General features: G+C 35.9%; 1 protein-coding gene across 2 annotated transcripts in view; it reads right to left on the reverse strand.

The window, feature by feature from the left end:
• Positions 1-616: 616 nt before the first annotated feature.
• SLC9A3 (solute carrier family 9 member A3) overlaps positions 617-18716 on the reverse strand; it is a 57111-nt gene continuing 39011 nt past the window's right edge. The window contains exons 9-17 of one of the 2 annotated variants that reach the window (XM_038160593.1): positions 18004-18074; positions 15674-15803; positions 12380-12495; positions 11683-11812; positions 10990-11166; positions 10355-10430; positions 8879-8992; positions 7332-7575; positions 617-4984 (exon numbers count right to left, since the gene is read on the reverse strand). In XM_038160593.1, the coding sequence (XP_038016521.1) occupies positions 4981-4984; positions 7332-7575; positions 8879-8992; positions 10355-10430; positions 10990-11166; positions 11683-11812; positions 12380-12495; positions 15674-15803; positions 18004-18074 (1062 nt within the window). In that variant the 3' untranslated portion in view covers positions 617-4980. Of the gene's footprint in view, positions 4985-7327; positions 7576-8878; positions 8993-10354; positions 10431-10989; positions 11167-11682; positions 11813-12379; positions 12496-15673; positions 15804-18003; positions 18075-18716 lie in introns of those variants that run through there. The other variant, XM_038160604.1, reaches the window with a different exon arrangement.

The following is an 18716-nucleotide window of genomic DNA, read 5'->3' on the forward strand; positions in this document are numbered from 1 at the left end:
CATGCACACGTGTGCTTCCTGAAAGCATTGCAGTATTTAGCAATGGGTCTGAGAAGCCTCTTCCCTTGTTGATAACACTTGGAATATCACTCTTTAAAATAAACTATAAATACTTCCGAGATCCAGTTTATCACTTAGCTTTCCTGAAACTTTGCTGAAACTGACAAAATAATTTTCTAAGACTGGTCAGAACTTTGCTTCTATGATGTTGAATTGCTCCGATCCAGGTGCATAATAATAATAATTAGATGTCATAGGTCATTTATATAAAATTTAAATTATAAATCATTGTTATGATTACATCTCTATATGTTACTTGATAAAATATGTGCCTTTCTGCTCTATAGATGAAAACAGTGGCTTATAAAGTCAATTGGAATTCTGTCATTGACTACAGTGGGACTAGAACTATACAAAGTGTTGCAGCTGTCAGAATGAGCCTCAGGAAATCTACCAGTTTTGTTGCTGCTTGTAATGATTTGTGTTTTATAAATGACATGAATTATCAGCAGCACTCCATTGTCCTTTTTAACTTTGATTTGGGAGCAGAAATACATACTTCTCAGAAGTCTTGAATGCAAAGTCTTTGCCAAGTGTAATAAATAAATTATTTTCTAAATCACTTACCAAAGCAGTGTGATTCCACCAAAGTGATACAATTTATTGCCAAACTTGTCATTATGATACACTATTAAAACATTTCTATAAAGACATTAGCAGAACAACTTGACTTGTTTAAAAAGACATGAAGTAAGTTGACACCTTTTGGAAAGTGCACACAAGTATCTCCAAACAACAGCACTCCAAAGAGTGACAATTTAAGGCACATGATTGTTTTGCAACCTTTGTTACATAAATCTCTGACTAGACCATGTATTTGTAAAACATAATTTCATATATTTCAATAAGTAGGTTCACAGCTCAGAGAGACAGAATTCACTTCAATGCAGGCAACACTTCTGGGTTTTTTTAACATAGCTAGATCATAGTGCAGCATAATAAACATTGTTAAAAAGAACTTTATTCATGGAGCAAAATATGCAGAAGGAACAAAAAATATTTCTTCAAGTTTTTGCAAGAAGGTAGGCCATCGTTACTTACTAAATAAATAGCAACTGTGGAATGCCAAACTTTCCTTTTTCTGACAGAGCATGTCACAAAAAAAAAAAAAAAAAAAATAGAGACAGAGTTTTCAGGGAATAAAGAACTGAACTGGCCTCATCAGAGGTGAATGAGTTGTCAATTGATCATTCCAATCTAATAAGCCAGGGCAAAAATAGCTGATACTTACAGGCGTATCTTCAGCAGCTCTGAATTTATATTGCTGTGATAGAAATTAGTGGTGCTTGACTGATTAAAGTGTGCTGAAGAAGTAACCAAACACTTTTACCCACAGGTACACATACCACAGGAAATGTGAATATACAATGAAAGAGAATGCAAAAAAAAGAAAAAAATATTACAAGTGAACAACTATTACTTGCTTTTTTCTATTTACCCTGGTAGAGAGTGGGAGTGTCTATTTATCAACTGCCCTTGATAAAAAAAAGTAATTATAATTCATTATTATGAGTATTATGAGCTATGAGTGCATTGTCAAATATGGAAACTGGGGACATGAAAGTTTTTTTCATCACAATTCAAACTGAGAAATTACAACAAACAAAACTGTGCTGTAGAATCAATTCTACTAGAAAACCTCTTCCAGGGGCAGAAGAGCTTCAGGAATTATGCAAGATATTCCAGGGAAAGGTCTCTTTGCTATCAGAATGGCCTATTTTACCCTACATTTGTTCAGCTGTAGTGATGCAACATATAGAAAATGCCTAAGGCCCTTGAAACAGAGAGGTAAGCCCTTTGTATATAGTCTTTCCATTCCTATTGTTTGAAATGGTGTGATATTCCTCTGTTTTATAATGCTACAGCCCACAGCCCTCTCAAAAACATACAGGGTCCTGCTGACTTTTCACAGAGACTGCTATGTTTGTAAATATGATGTCTATGAATCCTCTTTTCTCTAGCCTAAAAGCTCACAAGAACAATAAAAACATATCATGTGATTTTCAAAATTGCATACTCTTGTCTGTGCAACAGTTATGTGATGAAAACTCCCATCTGCTGATGACAACTTACAAATGTTTCTTTGAGGTTCCTACCTTCGAGGTACACCTTTGAGGTGTACAAAAACAGATTGGTAATGGTTTAACAAGCATGCAGGAAGCAGTCCACAGTGTGGTTCTCTGCAGCACAGCAATGACTTCTGTATGACACCAATAAGAAATGAAAGTTTTATTTAAAAGCCAACACCTGATGAGCATCTTGCCAATTTTGGTGTTGGTACTTCAGCATTGTGCTGTGAGACAGAGGGGTAGATTTTTGGCACATTGCACTTTACCTGTACTAACATTTGGGATCGGTCATGGTCCTGTTACATATCTATGCCAATTACTAAAATACTTGTTCCAATTATAATATCTAGAAAGGCATTAATATGCTCTACTTCATCAACATGGTATCTTCACATGTACTCAGTTTCACAAAAATTGTACTTATATTATTGAATTTTAACAAGAGTAGCTCTGGCTGATGAAGCTTTCCAGTTAGGGACACTGATTTGAATCATTGCCTACAATGACAGCCAAACAGGCAGCTGCTTGTGGCATCTGATACCAAAAGAACCACTTCTCTCAGAGTCTAGTCTCTAGAGGTGTACGTTTTGTATCTGTCTAGGTTTGTATATGGTATTTGCCATCACATCTCTGCAGTTTGCACCAGTCTAACATACAGATTTCGGATACAGGACAAAGATAGAAAAAGGATGTGAGCATGAGTTTTCAAACATTGCTCCACTCTTCTTGGGTGTCTCAGTAAATCTCTATTTTGATATTTGACACAGGATCATCTCAAACCCATTCAAAATCTGGGTAGGTAGAGTGAAACAATCAACAATTTCTATAGATAAAAAAATACCACATTTACAAAGATCCAGTCTTAAACAATTCGGATACTTCCCTGAAGGTGACAGCTCATTTACAAGTGGTTTACATTCATATTAAATAGAAAGTAGGAACACATTAGGACCACAGAAGTGGCTAAGCACTTTCCTTCTATTAATGTCATAGAACCTTTGCAATTTATACCACTGAAGATTTCAAGCCAAAATTTCAAGACTGGAATCATCCAAGGCAAAATGGCTAGAGGACTATACATGTAGTATTACACATGTATGAGAGGTCTCAGAGTTTTCACTTTTATTTAGTCTTCATCTGAATTGGCTTTCACTGATGTCTCCATCTGTCTTCAAGGTGATGTAGATCTAATTCATATGCAGTAAGTGTCTAGTGCAACCGTAACTATCATTTGACAGAAAACCATGTACAAAAATAAAGGCCATACCTAATGGTATATATATACCAGTAGGTATATACATGCACAGTAGCCAGACTGCCTCTGTACAATACTTTGAACCATCAGCATCCTGAGTCTTTGTGGCACTTAAATCATGTGGCAAAATGCAGAACACCATCTGGAGAGACCACTATCCTGAATAGCTATTGAAAGTGATACATATATTAACAGGATAATCTAATAGTATTTGGAAGGTGTCTTCTAAAGCAGCAGTAAAAATGATAAATATTTACACTACTGTCTGAGTGAGGCTATTTAAAATAGAGCAGCTTAATTAAGAATATGAAATTAATTGCTTCTGACCACGCAAATTAAAATTCTGCGTTAATTCTGGATGTTCTTTCATTCCAGTGCTACCGAGTTGAGGGAGTGAAGGTGAAGGAAGGAAATAGCCCTCCTGAAGTACTTGATTAAATTTCAAGATTCCAGGACTTTCCTCTCCCTGAAAAGTTTTACACGAGAGTCAATATTCCACAATTACTCAGTGACACAAATATTCAAGAGCAGGAAAATATTTTTTGTAGCTTGCACTTATAAAAGGCACTAATCCATTTCAATCAGAGTAGACTTAGCAGGGAAGAGGCTAACCATTGGCTTCTTTTACTTTAATTTCATATAGCATAAATGCTTAATTCCATTATTGAAGCAGCAAATGTAGCCTATTCCTTTAAATGTATTTGTGGCATAATGTCATAATAAACTATCTCCATGTCATAAAACATCAAGGATATACCATTTGAAAAGATTCTTGGTTTAGCCCTCCAAAAATAATAGATTATTTGTAACAGTCTACGTGAAAAAATAACAAAGAGTCATAATTCCCTCTCACTATGCACCCTTTCATTATGAGTAAGAACTTAAAAATGTAAGTGCATCAGAAAAGCTCAAGTGTTCCTGACATCCCAGGACCCCACTCCCTTTCCAGCTGAAGCCATCCTAGAGCAGATCCTATGATCCAACAGGTTGCTCTTTATTTTTACAAAAGCGCTTTGTTCATCTTCTTGTTTCAATTAAGTTCTGGCTCACAGCTGTGTTTCCTCCTGTTCCAAGGAATGTGGAGGGACATGGCAAGATGCTGGAAGAGATGCCAGCTTCTGAAGCTTAGGGTGATGCAAAGGTTTTGGCCTGTGGAAAGAACGTCGGCTTTGTACACGTCTGGCTGCAGCAGACCTGTAATTCCCTTCTATATCAAGCAACATTTTCTTCTCTTGGGGCTCCTTCATGTAAGAGTCTTCCAGCCCTTCAAACATAAGCAGAGTATTCTCTTCTTGTGAATTCTCTGACTTGAAGCTAACTTCAGAACAATAACCTGAGTTTACTGTCTCTTTGTTATTCATATCTGTACCCGATTCCCAGAAGAGATCAGGTACATTTGGGTCACATGAAGCAATGTACTCAGAGACAGCAGAAAGAGATATATTCCCTCTGTTTTCCAATGAAGAATAGTTTTGTGTCCAAGGCATTTGAAGACAAGAGGGGAAGAAGTGGAGGGGATTCACTGAAACACTTCCATTTTGGTTTAGTTGATCATCTGAAGAGGAGTATTCTGTCATTTCAACATCGTGGTCCAGATCACCTAGAGAGCATAATTAAATAGAAACATTTGTTTTCTGTTCGTACACAGTTTATCTGTTAGTATGCTGGCTATTTGGCTTTGCTTCTGGCTATTTTTATGAAAGTGTTATGAAAGAGAGTGGTTCAAGATTTTTTTTTTCCCTGAAGAACTCTACTCTGTATCCAATTCTATCTTGGACAACCTGAAGTGAGTTAATTAAACTTCTTATCCTTGCTGAATGTCAGGCAAAACTTAGTTCAGTGTTTAGATGAACAACTGTCTGTTTCAGATAGTTAGGAGATGGAGCCATCGTCTGGTCACTAAGGTGTATCTTGAAACAGTCCTGATTCTCAGCGAAGAAATATTTCAGAAATTTTTTAACAAATTGTACTCTTTCAATCAAGTAGCAGAGGGTTTCACTCCAAGGAATCAATCTCTTATTGATCAGAACCTATGATCAGCTTTCTGTATACATTAGGTATGTAGAGAAACTTCACATTTCCTCTCTTGGCTTCCAGTTTCCATTGTTTTTTAAAACCTTTTAATTGAAATTTTAGTATCATTATCCTGTTGGGAGAATTTTGTCAAGATCATTCAGAGGACTGTTTCAGACAGTTATCAAGGTGTATGCTTATGAGCTTGGGAAATCTAAGTTTGCAAAACACTTATTAAGAAACACAGTAGTCAAAAATCCAGTGATTTTGACATATCAAAGATACCCACTAATGAACTTGCACATACCACTTCCTAATAATAAAGTGAATTATAAATAAAGCAATTAAATGGAGGAAAAGAACAAAGGCTTGCAAGAAAATGTTTTGCAGGTCATATGTCAATATTCTGTGACAATGTTCTCAGTGGGAAAGAAAAAGTGAAGAGAATTTCAATGTGGATAAGTGTCAAGGTGAAATTTTCCTTTGAAATGGAATGGAATTTCCTTGGAATGCTGCTCATTGTTCACACTTTTAATCAGGATATTGGACTGTAATTCACAGTCCTTTAACTAATACAATGTTTATTTTAAAACATCATTTAAAAAATAAACAAAGATGCATTATTAAGAAACTCAGTACTGAAACCAAACACAGACCTACAGGCCACTTCTGTAAAGAAAGTGATGTGCTTCCTTTGATTACTCTTGAACTAGCACATTTTCTGAAGGGGCAAAAGCCAGAACAGAAGAAAAATGGAACTACCTTTTCTACTTCTTCTTAAGAGGTGTGAAATTCTTCTTATGTCAAAATTGGTAATATTCACTTTTGGCCTGAGGTGTTTATCTGAACAAAGTTTCATCAACCAGCTACAGTATACTTTCAACTCACTTTTTTGTTGATGCACAGAGGACACTAAGACATATATCTCTGACCACGGATTCCACAAAAGTATTCACGATGACACTGATATTTGTGTTCTATTGCACAATCCCTGAAGTGCCCTGTGTTCTTTTCAATTATATCTGAACTGTGGACCCGACCCACCTTGTTTGAAGCACAACCTGATTTGATTATAAAAATGAAAGCTGATTTTATGGTGTGGAAACTTTCCACACAGCAGAAGTTAAAGGGCAACTGGGATATTAATTTAAACCCAGAGTCGATTTAATTTTAAGCCTCTAACACATTAGAAGCAACAAGATATTTGCTCCATCAGAAAGCTGAGCCTTTTTCTAGTTTCAAAATAAGGTACAGATTAAGGTAAATTCAGTTTAAGGATAAAGCTCTAAATGGAATTCTGCTTCTTCACAATTCTGTTGTGTAATTATCCCCACAAGGAGAATCTAATGCATTTTAGTAAATACAATTCATTTAAACCCTTTTCTTATGTAATTTAATAGTACATCAGTAGTGTCACTGAAGAGTTGTACTGTAGCAGTGGGGCATTTTTTCTTCCTGGACACTGGATAAATAATCTGGAAAAATGTTCACAGCTAACTCAAGTCTTCTTAGCAACAGAGTCAAAAAATTTTATTCCTTTTAGAGAATTCTGTTACCGATTTTATCATCTAGGACTGACTAACCAGGAAACCTGAAGCCTCTTGAAAATGTATGCCCAATATTCTGGTACTTGGAATACTATTTTCTTGGCATTTAAAATATTCAAGTGGAAACAAAGAGAAGGACCCTTATCTGCTGTAAAAGTAGCAAGGCATTGGACCCCAAATAGTTGAACAGCTCTTCTGCAGAAGGAAAATAGAAAAATGTTTTGTTAATTAAGTCACAGAGAAATAAAAGATGTTAAGTTGTACAAGGAAATCAGGAAAGAAGGACATTTTCTGAAAGAAGAAAAAACAGAAGAGTAAGTTTACTTCTCAGGATTGATAAGAAGTCTGGTTAAAAAATAAAGCTAATAATATCTTTTAAAATATTACATATGTGTTGATTCTGGGAGAAAAGATCTGGGTCGGTCCTCTGGGCCATCTGCTAGCAGGAAGGAATCTGTTGATTTATTGCTGAGCCGGATTGGAGTGAGTCGTCTGAAGTTGTCTGGAGAATATGGGAGCTGCACTCGGGCCCTTTGTGAGGGTACCACAGTGTCTTCACCAGATAACCATGGTGAGAACTTCATGTAGATGCTTTGGTCATCATCAGCTGAAAATACTGGGTTATCAATTCCTAAAAAAAAAAAAATTCACGAATGACATGTAATCAAAATAATTTCTTGATAATACAGCAAGATGCTTTATAGAAGAAGAAAGGCTGTTGGAAAAAATGGGCTGATACACCGGTATGTGTGTGACTAAGTCAATACACAGACCATTGCACACACATATACCTTGGTTATAGGTTGACATATACTGGATTTCAATAATGAGAAAAATTGGTTGTCACATCAAATTTGCAATTATGTTAGTGATATCTTGAGACAAAAAATAAAATCAGTAAAAGAATTAATCAGTTCACAAGTGTTAAGCAAGAGAAAAAAAATAACAGCATAAAATAACTGCAGAAAATTCAAATCAAATACATTAAAAAAAAGTGAAAAAAAACCCAACTTCACTACTCCATAAACAGATGAGTGTGAGGTAGCTATGGCAGGCCACAAAACAGTCAAAAGTAAGATAGGAGCCTGTTCATACAGTTACCAAGTTTGACAAGCTTTTACATAAACATTTTGCATCTTACCATCCACTTGTCTCTAGGTGTCTTTATACATACTCAGACATATAATTTGTCATGAAACAGTGTCATGCATAAACTGCATTTAAGGGTGTCTGCCACAAGAGTATGGACACAAGTGTTTTTCTTCGCTGTAGGTACCAGTTACACATGAAGCAAACAGTGGCATGCTGAAAAAACTTGAACACGGAAGGGCTAAAGAGAAATACTAAATTTCATAACTCCATAAGTAATATGATATGGTTCCTGTTATATATAGTTATAAGCTTCCAATCTAATATTTTGGAGTCTTTCAGGGCTGGAAATCAAGGGCATTGGGTGCTCCAGAGATGCTGCAATCTGCCCTTTTCAGTGACTTCTGTAAGCCTGTAAGGATCTGATGGGATTGTGAACATAAAAGTAGAAATCTTGCCTGAAATAAGAACAAAATTTATCACAACAAAGTTCCAATGCAAGTGAAAAACAATTCCAGAGGACTAGTATTGACTGGTCTTGTGAGGTAAGACGATTCTAAAATAACATTTTCTGTTGCTAGAAATAATTAGTGTCTTTAAAACTGGTTTAGGTAGTCATGTTCACAGCTGCTGTCTGTTTCAAATGTGATGCTCTCCATACCTCCAGATATCCAAAAATCTGTATGTTAACATTAATATTAGGCAAATGTATTTTCAGATTGAACACATAAAATCACTCAATTAAAACAAACAAACAAACAAAACAGGCTAACTCATCAGCATTTCTAGTACATTTTGTTTTATTTGAAGAGAAAAAAATCTTTGTAGGTAATAAATAGTTTTACCAGCAGGAGCATCCGTGAAATTTTGTTTTGTCACATTAGCCAGGAAATCAACTCCTTTGCCGAGATGCAAAGTCTCATAATCATTATTTTCTTCTGATTCAGAAAACTCCAAATCTAGGGGGAAAGGGAAAAAAAAGCAATTTCATTACAGATTTGTATCAGTTCTGATAGAAAATGCCATTTCCTGCTGGTTATCAATCATGGTTATCAAAAATACATCTTTAACAAGGATTTTCATCACTTGAAACAGGTCAGCATTAGTATAATGACTGGTTTCAAACCTAATGGGGTCATTGCTGCTTTTACTGCAGTAGAATAAGTTTTGCAATAGCTGCTAAACCACTTGCTAAGTCTGTCTTCCAATTAAACTTTTTTTGGTGTTAAGTAGATGATGACATCTCTATGCAGAGTTCTTTATTAAGACAATATTGAATGACCTACTAATGAGTATTTGGAAGGCTCTTCCCAAGCAAAGTAGTTCTAGAATATTACACCTGGGGAGCCAACCTGTACTGCTCCTCTCAGTCAAACAAAAATGACACTCAGTAAATTATTCAAAGAAGGTACATAAGGAAAAATATATTTGCTTGGAGCTACTGAGAAAAGATAAATCCCTCTCTATTTTACTTGACTTGTCTTTGAGATCAAGGAGCTACAGGCATAAACAGGGGGAAGAACACAAATCAAGGTTAGTTCAGTGGCTTTTAACCACATTTCAGTTTGGAAGTGACACATATAATTTAAAATTGTATAGCAAACATGTTAGCACCCATCGCATCTTGCAATGCCTGACACCAGTGCCAAAAAAAAAAGAGGCTAAAACAGGAATGAATTTTGGGCTTTATATGCAAAACCAGCTTTTGCTAGGGATTGTCCCCAGGCTGATCAGCTTCCAGTTACATTTCCAAACCTGATCCATGTGATAGATCTGTTCATGGAGGGTGAAGCAGTGCTGGAACTGACCTGTTCCTTCCAAAGCTATTCCTTCCTTGAGTTATATCATGCTTGCCTAGCCTCAGCTCTGATTCAGAGCCTTCTAAAACAGTGGACTTTAACTCAGATAAGAATGCAATCTCAGCTACTGAATTTTATGTGGCTGATGTCTTAGGTAGACATATCCTGTTATGATGAAAAAAATTAGCAGCTCTGTGTACCTTATCCAAACAGAAGCTGAAATTTCATTTATATTGTAGCCACTGCTACAATATAAATTAATATAAATATTGTTCTGTTTACAATATGAATGTGATACTTTGAAAATGTGAGCAAAAAGGGCAACTAAAGTTATATTCGTCATCCAGATTCCTAAAGCAGAAGCATGAAGCAGATCACCACTCCCAAGTTCTGAGCTATGACTAGAAGACCCTTTTTACTCTCAGATTTGCTATGGCATATCATAAAATCTTTTAGTGATGCTTTACTGGCAATGTAGCTGGTAAAATTCAGTTAATGAAAACAGTCTGAGAGTCTTTTTACCTTTTTCCTTCAAAGCAAAATCTTGTACTGGATTTTCTGAAGGAATGTTTCCATTTGGTATGACACTGCTATTTCTCTGAAAAGAAAGCAAAAAGTGACCAAAAATGCTAATGTCATCAGATAGCAATGGCAGTGATACCCTTTGAAATGACGAGTTCAGCAGAATAAGCCTAAAATCCATTGTAATCTTTGTTTGAGATTTAATATGAATGCCACTAATTTCCCACCTACACCTGAAGTGTGTACAGACAGGGTAAAATAAGAAACTTTGGCTCTTTTTATACTGTGTGTTCTCTCTTAGTTTCACACAAATTTGGTTGAATGCTCCATGCTATCCTGCAAAATCTCCCCACCATGTAGCAGCATGGTTCAGGGTCTGTTGTTTTTCAAGTGATGCGAAATCTGTCACCCAGAAGAAGAGTCCCAAAGCATAGAGAAGTGCAGAATGTGAGAAGAAGCCCCTTGAGTTAGCTCCTAGTTTTATCTCTTCTTCCTTAGGTCCTCTAAATTCATTAAGTTCTATAGGACAGAGATAAGTGCAGGACATAGGACCCTTCAGAGTCCTCCCTACCCTTCCCACCCATTAGTTTGTATAATAGGTGGCTGCATCTGGGTCCTTGTGAAAGTATTTTTACCCTTTTTTGGCCCCGGTCTCGTTTGTGGATTTTATTGAGCTTCTTGGGATGATTTATTCCTAGTTTGGTACTCTTGAAAGATTCTAAGCGCTTCCTCATTGTCCTATGGAAAATCTCCTTGTCTTGTTTGTCATCTTCACTGGGCATGATCTCATGTCGACTGTACAGGTGTTTGTGCTGTGGCCAGGAAGGGAAGACAATATTCATTTACTTAGAAATACAGGTGAAAGCCCTGAATCAATGCATTCAATCAGTGTCACGAAAATGTAAACAACTCCGTAAGAAAGAATGACCTAAAGATTAGCCTGAAGGCATTAATGAAACTCCCATTTTTCTTTTTTCTTCATGAAACAAGTCCAGGATTTTTAAGTGCGTAAGAGAGGACTGTCATTCAAAGTAAGCTTCTCCCCTGTAAGTGTCTGAATCCTTTCAGTTGATACACTTCATTTAATCCTGATCAGAACCTTTGCTGGACACAATTCTGCATTCCACTGGCCCCAGTGATTTCAAAGGGTCTAGTTCTTTTAAAATGCCATGTTTTTAAATGAGAAATCACACAAAGAGCCTATCTTCCTCAAGGGTGCAGATTTTGCAGTGGGTTCTCTCCTTTTGAGTTTCACTTGCAAGTTTTGGTTCCTATTTGCTCTTAGTTTTAGATTGGAAAACAGTCCAATGCTAGCCTCTTGCTCTCACCTCCTGCCTGGGTTTGTACAGGTACTGCTGTAGGGTGTGATGAGCGAGGGTATCTTCTGTGTCCCGGATGCTTTTCCTTCTCTGCTCTAAAGCTTGCATGTCAAGGCAAACTGGTCCAGCTTTTTCTCTCCTGAAGAAAAACACAAACAGTAGTTTTTAAAATCAGTGATTGCTGAGAAGGAAGAAAAAACAGGAAGACGAGGAATGAAAAGGAGAAAATAAGATGAAGTTAAAAAGAAAAGGAAGAGTAAGGACTGACTTAATGACAATGACTGAGTAAAAGCCTAATGGGAAATGTGAAAAGACCACTGGTTTTTGTCTTTCAGGGGGATGTAGCATTAATAACAGATTTATCAAAAAGTTAAGGAAGGGGCAATTTTTTTGCTTGCCTCTGTCCTTACTTTTTCTGGAACAAACACAGAAATAACATCTAGCCCTATCTAAAACAGTTGGTGAACTAAAGGCAAATGAAACAACTCTAATGTAGATGTCTTCTTCATATTACCAGCCTTTACTGAAAAAACCTGTATGTAAAATATGGCATTATAAATCCATATAAACCCATTTTATGTGGGAAAAAATATTAATTTAAGTTCAAAAAAGTAGTGACTGAAGCCCCTGTTATTTGCATTTTTCATTTTTTTAGCAGTGTTTCAATTTCCTCTCATACACCACCCTGTCAGTCCACATTACTTACAATAAATAAGAGACAGAGCTTTCCACAGTGCTTGGGAGTGGAGTGCTGAAATCCACATTTACCATGTTGTCTGTACTTGGAGAACGTATAAATGCCAGTGAACCTCTACGTTCTCCCTGGTCATGGAAAGAAACAGGACATATTACAGCTGTAAAAACCTAGGACAAAATGTGTATCAGAATACAGATAATTTGTGAGATTGTATTTATGCAAATGACACAAGAAGCATGGGAGGAGTTGTATCTAGGTAACAAATAAAAACCATTTTTAGATTTTATGGTTTCTTTACGTTGAGTGACATTACCCAACAAACAAAGGAAAGAGAAAATCTTCTCCACTCTTAGAAATTATTTTGAAGAAATGAATGATTTCCTGTGCCTTAATAGATTTGCAATTTTACTTTGTACAATGCTGCAAGCCAAGAGCATAGGAACATATGTAAGGATATTTACGTTTCAACACATCAACACATTGTCAGTAGCATTTTCAAAGAAACAACATTAAGTTTTGTGTTCTCTACCAGACTGGAAGCAGCAAATATTAAAAGAGGCTATGGTATGACAAGATGAGATATTGAAGAGATGAGATTTTCTTTCAGTTTTAAAACTGGTGCCACAGAAGTGAAGGGCTGGAAAAAGCTTAGTTTTATGTCTTCATACTTTCCCTGCACCTTAAGTAATCTCTTGCTTAGCTAAAAGGCATCTGTTGACTAACATTGTGGTTACACAGGCTGGAAATATCTATGATTTTGAATCAGTGAAGTGAAATCACATAGCAGGTGTCTAGATTTTAAGCAGTAATAATCAAGAAAAATCACCTCCCTGCCAGAAGAGAAATTTTACCTACATTTCTCCAACTTTAATTGTACTGTCTTCCCTTTACATTTTCATATTCATGGAGCAAAGGAAAAAAATGTTTTCTTTTGATGTGGTAGCCCACATATGTATCACAGTGGGTTACCAATGGCATTAAGAAATACGCTGTGGCCTCTGCAGGAAGAAAACTTGAGGTTTAATAAAATTGAATTCTGGGAGAATATCATCCCATCCATTTTCTTAAGTGAATCTGACTTTCTTTTCAAATCAAGTTTAATGTTTCATACATACATCATACCATTTTATCAGTGAAGGTATTTTAGCCAGAACAAGTAATGAACCATGAGTATTTTAAGTCACTTCCCTTCAGTTGCTCTGGGTTATTTTCATTTTTCTTGGCTTAGGTTCTCCCCTCTCAACTGTAAGGAATTTACTTAGAGACTGAACTCTTTCAATTCTTATTCATTGTACAGATGTACCACAGCAGCAGAGTCAAACAAAGAAAAAGATATAAAATCATTTTTAAACTCCTCAATTTCTTGCAAGTAAGTAAGAAGAGAGTGAGTAGCTGGGGGAGGCAGGTCTTTACTTGTCCTGGAAGAAATAGCTTCCATTTCAATGTCAGCTTGTAATTCGTAGATATTTAGTTCAAATATGTATTTGCAAAGTGAAGTTTTCTTTTAATACATTCTTTTGATACATTGCTTTAACAACTTTTTAAAGCAATGTATCATTAAAGAAAATTTTAAAGTAAGAAAGGTGAAATGACTTTAGGATTCACAGCTCATAATTATTTTCTGCTGGAAGAAAATATGTTGCAAAACTTCTGTAGAACTTGGAGGACTTTCAATTCTTTTTCTATTGTCACCAGATCAGTAGACATTTGCCCAACAGAATTTATCTGCAAGAAACAATATACACAAGTGGGATTTGGACTAAGGTAACAAAAAGCAGTTCCCTTGTGTTTCATCTCCTAAAAAAATTATTAATCTAACTTTTAGAAATCTGTCTTTCCTATATGGGATCAAAGACATTATTGGATAAAAATTCTGACTCTATAAATCTGCATGTATTAGTGATCTGTAAAGCCCTTTGCATCTGTTGAAGAGAAGAAACATTGTAATGAATCTACTGAACAGATTCTGCAATGAATCTGAACATGAGTTTCATGGTCATCCGCCTCAAGGTCATTATCCAACTTTCTTCCTCTGAGGTGTGACCCAGAAAGAATCGCAAGAAAGAAAATTAGTTCTTGAGTTCAGATGTCTAAAAACCAAACTAATAATTTACAAAAATCTCAAAAGGAAGAATTTGCTTGTCTTGTTGAACTATTCTCCATCTTCCATACTAACAGAATTTCTGAATTTCATCTTGTTTTCTGAATTCAATCTCCAAAATTATATGTTTCGTTTGAAGAAGACTGCCTGGCTTTAGCTCAAAAAAAAAAAAAAAAAAAAAAAAAAAAAAAAAAAAAAAAGGAGCTTAGCGGTAGTAGTAGTAGTATCAATGATAGTAGTAGTTTTTATTTAAGTTAAAGAAATTACCTGGTATATCACCTAACTGTGAAAATACATTCAATTTGACATTATGTGCATGGATAGATTATAATTTTGAAGACCATTTTAAAAAATATTTAATTTAAAACTATCCTTTACACTGTAATAGTACTGCACATTCATGGCAGTTTGAACTGAGGTGACTAGTTTCATACTGAAGAACTCTTACACAATCAGGCAACATTGTTGCACTACTCCTGCAGAAGGTCAAAAACTTTCTTCAAATCTCCTTTAAAAACTTCTCCTGTTGCAAGTCTTAAGTTTCCCTAACTTCACAATTCCTTGATTGCAGTAGATATTTGTAGTAGATTTTACCCTAATTACTGAATCATGGGGGTTATGATCCCATTGAATTAAAGTTACCCTTTTTTTTTTTTTTTTTCTTTTGTGTATGCTACAGTGATCTGGCAGATTGAGATTAGCAGTCCCACACTTTGGCCACATATGCACATCATTTGTGATGTGAGAAGTGAGTTTCTTCAAATCAGATTTGTCATCACATAGACCCACTATCCTGCAGGAGCCAGACCCTGTTGACACACTTAGAAAGACAGCACCCCTGCAGAATTACAGTATTTTTTTCATGTAATGAATATAGAAACAAAGATATTCAGTAAAATGCAACAGATACGTACACTGAAGTAAGTACAATATACTAGCATTTGGCGATCAGGCACAATATTGAGAACTACAGCTTCTCAAACCAGCAATACTGACACTCAAAACACATCAAAAAACCAAAAAACCAAAAAAAAAAAAAAAAAAACCAAACCCAAAAATAAAAAAAATCAAAGCAGAGCTGAGATGGAAATAGTTTTCCTTTAGGCATCTCCTGCAATAGATCAACTTTAGGTTATAGTACAAATTTTAAAAAAACAAATTCCAAATGACACTATAATATGTCAACAAGTGTTCATAAGTACCTCAGCCACATAGCTAATTGCATCCTTCAAGTTGAGCTCATGGAAAACATTAAGGATTTGGTCCCTTGATTTTTGAGCAGACCTTCTCATCAGTATTTTTCTGAGGTATTTCCTATCAAAATTGGACCACCTGATAATTTAAACAAACTGTGTTAATGGCAACAAGCAATTTTAGTTTCAAAGCATTTTTAATTTAGTATAAATGCTATTTTTTTAGCTAAACACTTTAAAAAAAAGGGTGAACGGTGGAATGTGAGGGATTTGTGTCTTGAAGCTTTTCAATTAACATGTAAAGAAAGTCAAGGAAAAGCCTGCTACAGACTTATTCAGCTGTCACAAAGCATTTAATCCGTTCGCTTACCCAACACTACTACAAGAGTGCTATGATTACAGTATCCCATTTTGGAGTCAGTAACACATTTCATACTTTGGGATATTATGCTACCTTATTTTTTCACTTCTGATTACATTTAATTTTCTTCCCTTGTTGAGAAAGTAATCTGCTTTTCCCCAGGTGTATTGTAGGACAGCAAGACCAGAAAATCAGTTCAGAATGACAGTGCCCTTCCAGAAACTCTACCAGAGGGCCTTATTCATGCCACTGATGTACTCTGCTCTGGGGATGGTAGCCATGTGTATATTCAATGATTTACACTTCCAAGATGGTCTGATAGTAGAATGTCTGCCCTGTCATGTTTAGGATCGAAAAGATTAAAGGCTGTTGTATTTTCTTCTAACTTCCTCAACACTTCATCTAAAGAGCATGACGCAGCTTTGGAGACTACTGCTCAGAATTACTCTATCCATCTCGCCCAATGACAATTTTGAGTTTACAGCTTTTGATTCAGATTGCTTAAGCCTTTTTGTGTTAAATATTATTCACATAATTGACAAATATTCCTCTTCTCTTGCCAGAACATCTGACCAGAAGGCTTTAATTCATGTTGCCACACCTAAACCCGTCAGTGAGGATGCTAGGGGTTGCCATTTCTTTGTGGAAGTAGCACTTTCATGTCCATAGAGTCCAAAAGGCAGGCTTAAGATGGTCTCATTCAAAATACATTTGTCATCAAACCACATACTCAACCATGAATCTACATTAAGCTATTCCTTCTGTTCTTACTCAAGGGGATTACTTTCTGACATGCAAGAGGTCACATGCTAATCTGCCACTTTAAAAATATAGCTCTATCTTTGAGTTAATATATCGAAACTGGAGATGTATTTTCCTATATTATATATAGGAAATTTATTCCTGAAAAGTAAACTACAAACTTAGACCAAAATAAAGAAGATGTTCTGTCTGTAGTGCCTCAGGAAAATTTTTTATTGCATAAATAAATGAAGAGCAAAAGGAAAGGAAGGAGATTGTCTCTATAACTGGATGCAGGTGAGCAATTCTTCTTGAGTTCCAGTACAATCTAGCTTCAGCCTAAGAATTGTATCATTTGCATGTTAATGTTAAACCTAAGCTAACAGACTCAGCTTCTCAAAAAGCATTAGGGATGTCCTCTGCAGAAAGTTAACACAACCACATAGCTTTTGGATTGGAATTGGCATGTTGAGTCAGCAAGAGGTTAGCAGGTCAAAACTGTGAGTGCACCTATGAAACAACCTGACTCCAGGGAGAGAATGGCCTAACTTAAAATAACACTCTTAAGGATGTCCAGATTTAATGTCCTTTTTTCCACATTTATTCATCTAGGTATGGAAGTGTGTCCATCACAAGGGTAAATCTTCACATGTACTTTAAAGGAAATGGTGTATCTTTCAGCTGAATAATTTTGCTTCTCTCTAGATGAATCAACTATAAACAGAGGAGATGGTTCACTATTGGTTTCCGACTAATAGGCTGAAACTGTCAGAGCAATTTCAGAGCACCTTCTGCCATAACTTTCACAGGTTTTGAACACATCTTTGTAGAGATAGGATAAACAGCTAGCATAGTTGTAGCTGAGGTTTTTTAGTGCCTCACACATAAATAGTGTTCATGAAGTGTAGTAGCACAAAGAAAAACAACATTAACATTCTAGGTGAAAACTTCTGCAAATAGTCAGTTCTCTAATCTTGAGAGAATGACCCCTGTATGTGAACTGAGGCACCTGCAAAGGCGTAACCTGAACTGTGGAAGAGAAAGGAAAGATTTGAGTTGCAAGGGGACAAAAATACACTGTATTGACATTTGCTGTATTTACAATATTTTCAGTATGCAACCTCTTTAACTACATTTAGCATCCTTACTTTCCCTAAGCTCACAGGCTTAAAAGGTTATAATGTACAGATAATATTTCCTAGCAGTGTTTCAAGATTCTAAATTGATTACTACTTACTTGTCTCTCAGATAATGATGCCCTATTTGTCCAGAAATGTCTTCTATAGCAGAAAGAATGTGATCAAAGGCCTAGGAAAGTGAGAGTGGAATTAATATCTTTACAGAAATAAAAAAGCATAATTAGAAAATAGCTCAATTTATTTCAAGTTGTACCAGGTGACTATGCAGAATAGTTTTATGGCTGTTATAAAAATTTTTCCCCATTTACGGAAGGAAGTACTAACTACTGTAAGCTTTTCTTCAAAGGTCCTGAACCTTCTAACCAGTTCTTCATAAATTCACTAAGTATTCTTGAATTACAAGGGTCTCAATGAGAAGGTACTTAAACCCCCACTTTAACATTCAATTTTAAAACTTTTATGGACTCATTTTACCATCTCCATTTCTGCTCTATTAAGTGCATCTGCCACTATTAGTGTAGGTGATTATTTCAGTTGAGCAGTTTCCACAGTGATTCTTTTTAGATTTTTCAGAAGTTCATACTCCCCTCAGAGTAGAAGCAGGCACCGTTCTTTTAGTATCTAGGGCAAAATTTCATACTGAGTATATTATCTGGCTGATAGAAATCTGGAGGCTTATAACTCTTGATTCATACCAAGGTAGCTGCAGGTACAATTTGGACTTTTTCTGGGTATGGTTATTAACATTTCACTCTGAACATTGGAATGATTACTGCAGAATATACAGGTGTGAGGTTTGGAACAGCAGGAC

The sequence above is a fragment of the Motacilla alba genome, chromosome 2 (assembly GCF_015832195.1).
Source record: "Motacilla alba alba isolate MOTALB_02 chromosome 2, Motacilla_alba_V1.0_pri, whole genome shotgun sequence".
Taxonomy (NCBI): domain Eukaryota; kingdom Metazoa; phylum Chordata; class Aves; order Passeriformes; family Motacillidae; genus Motacilla; species Motacilla alba.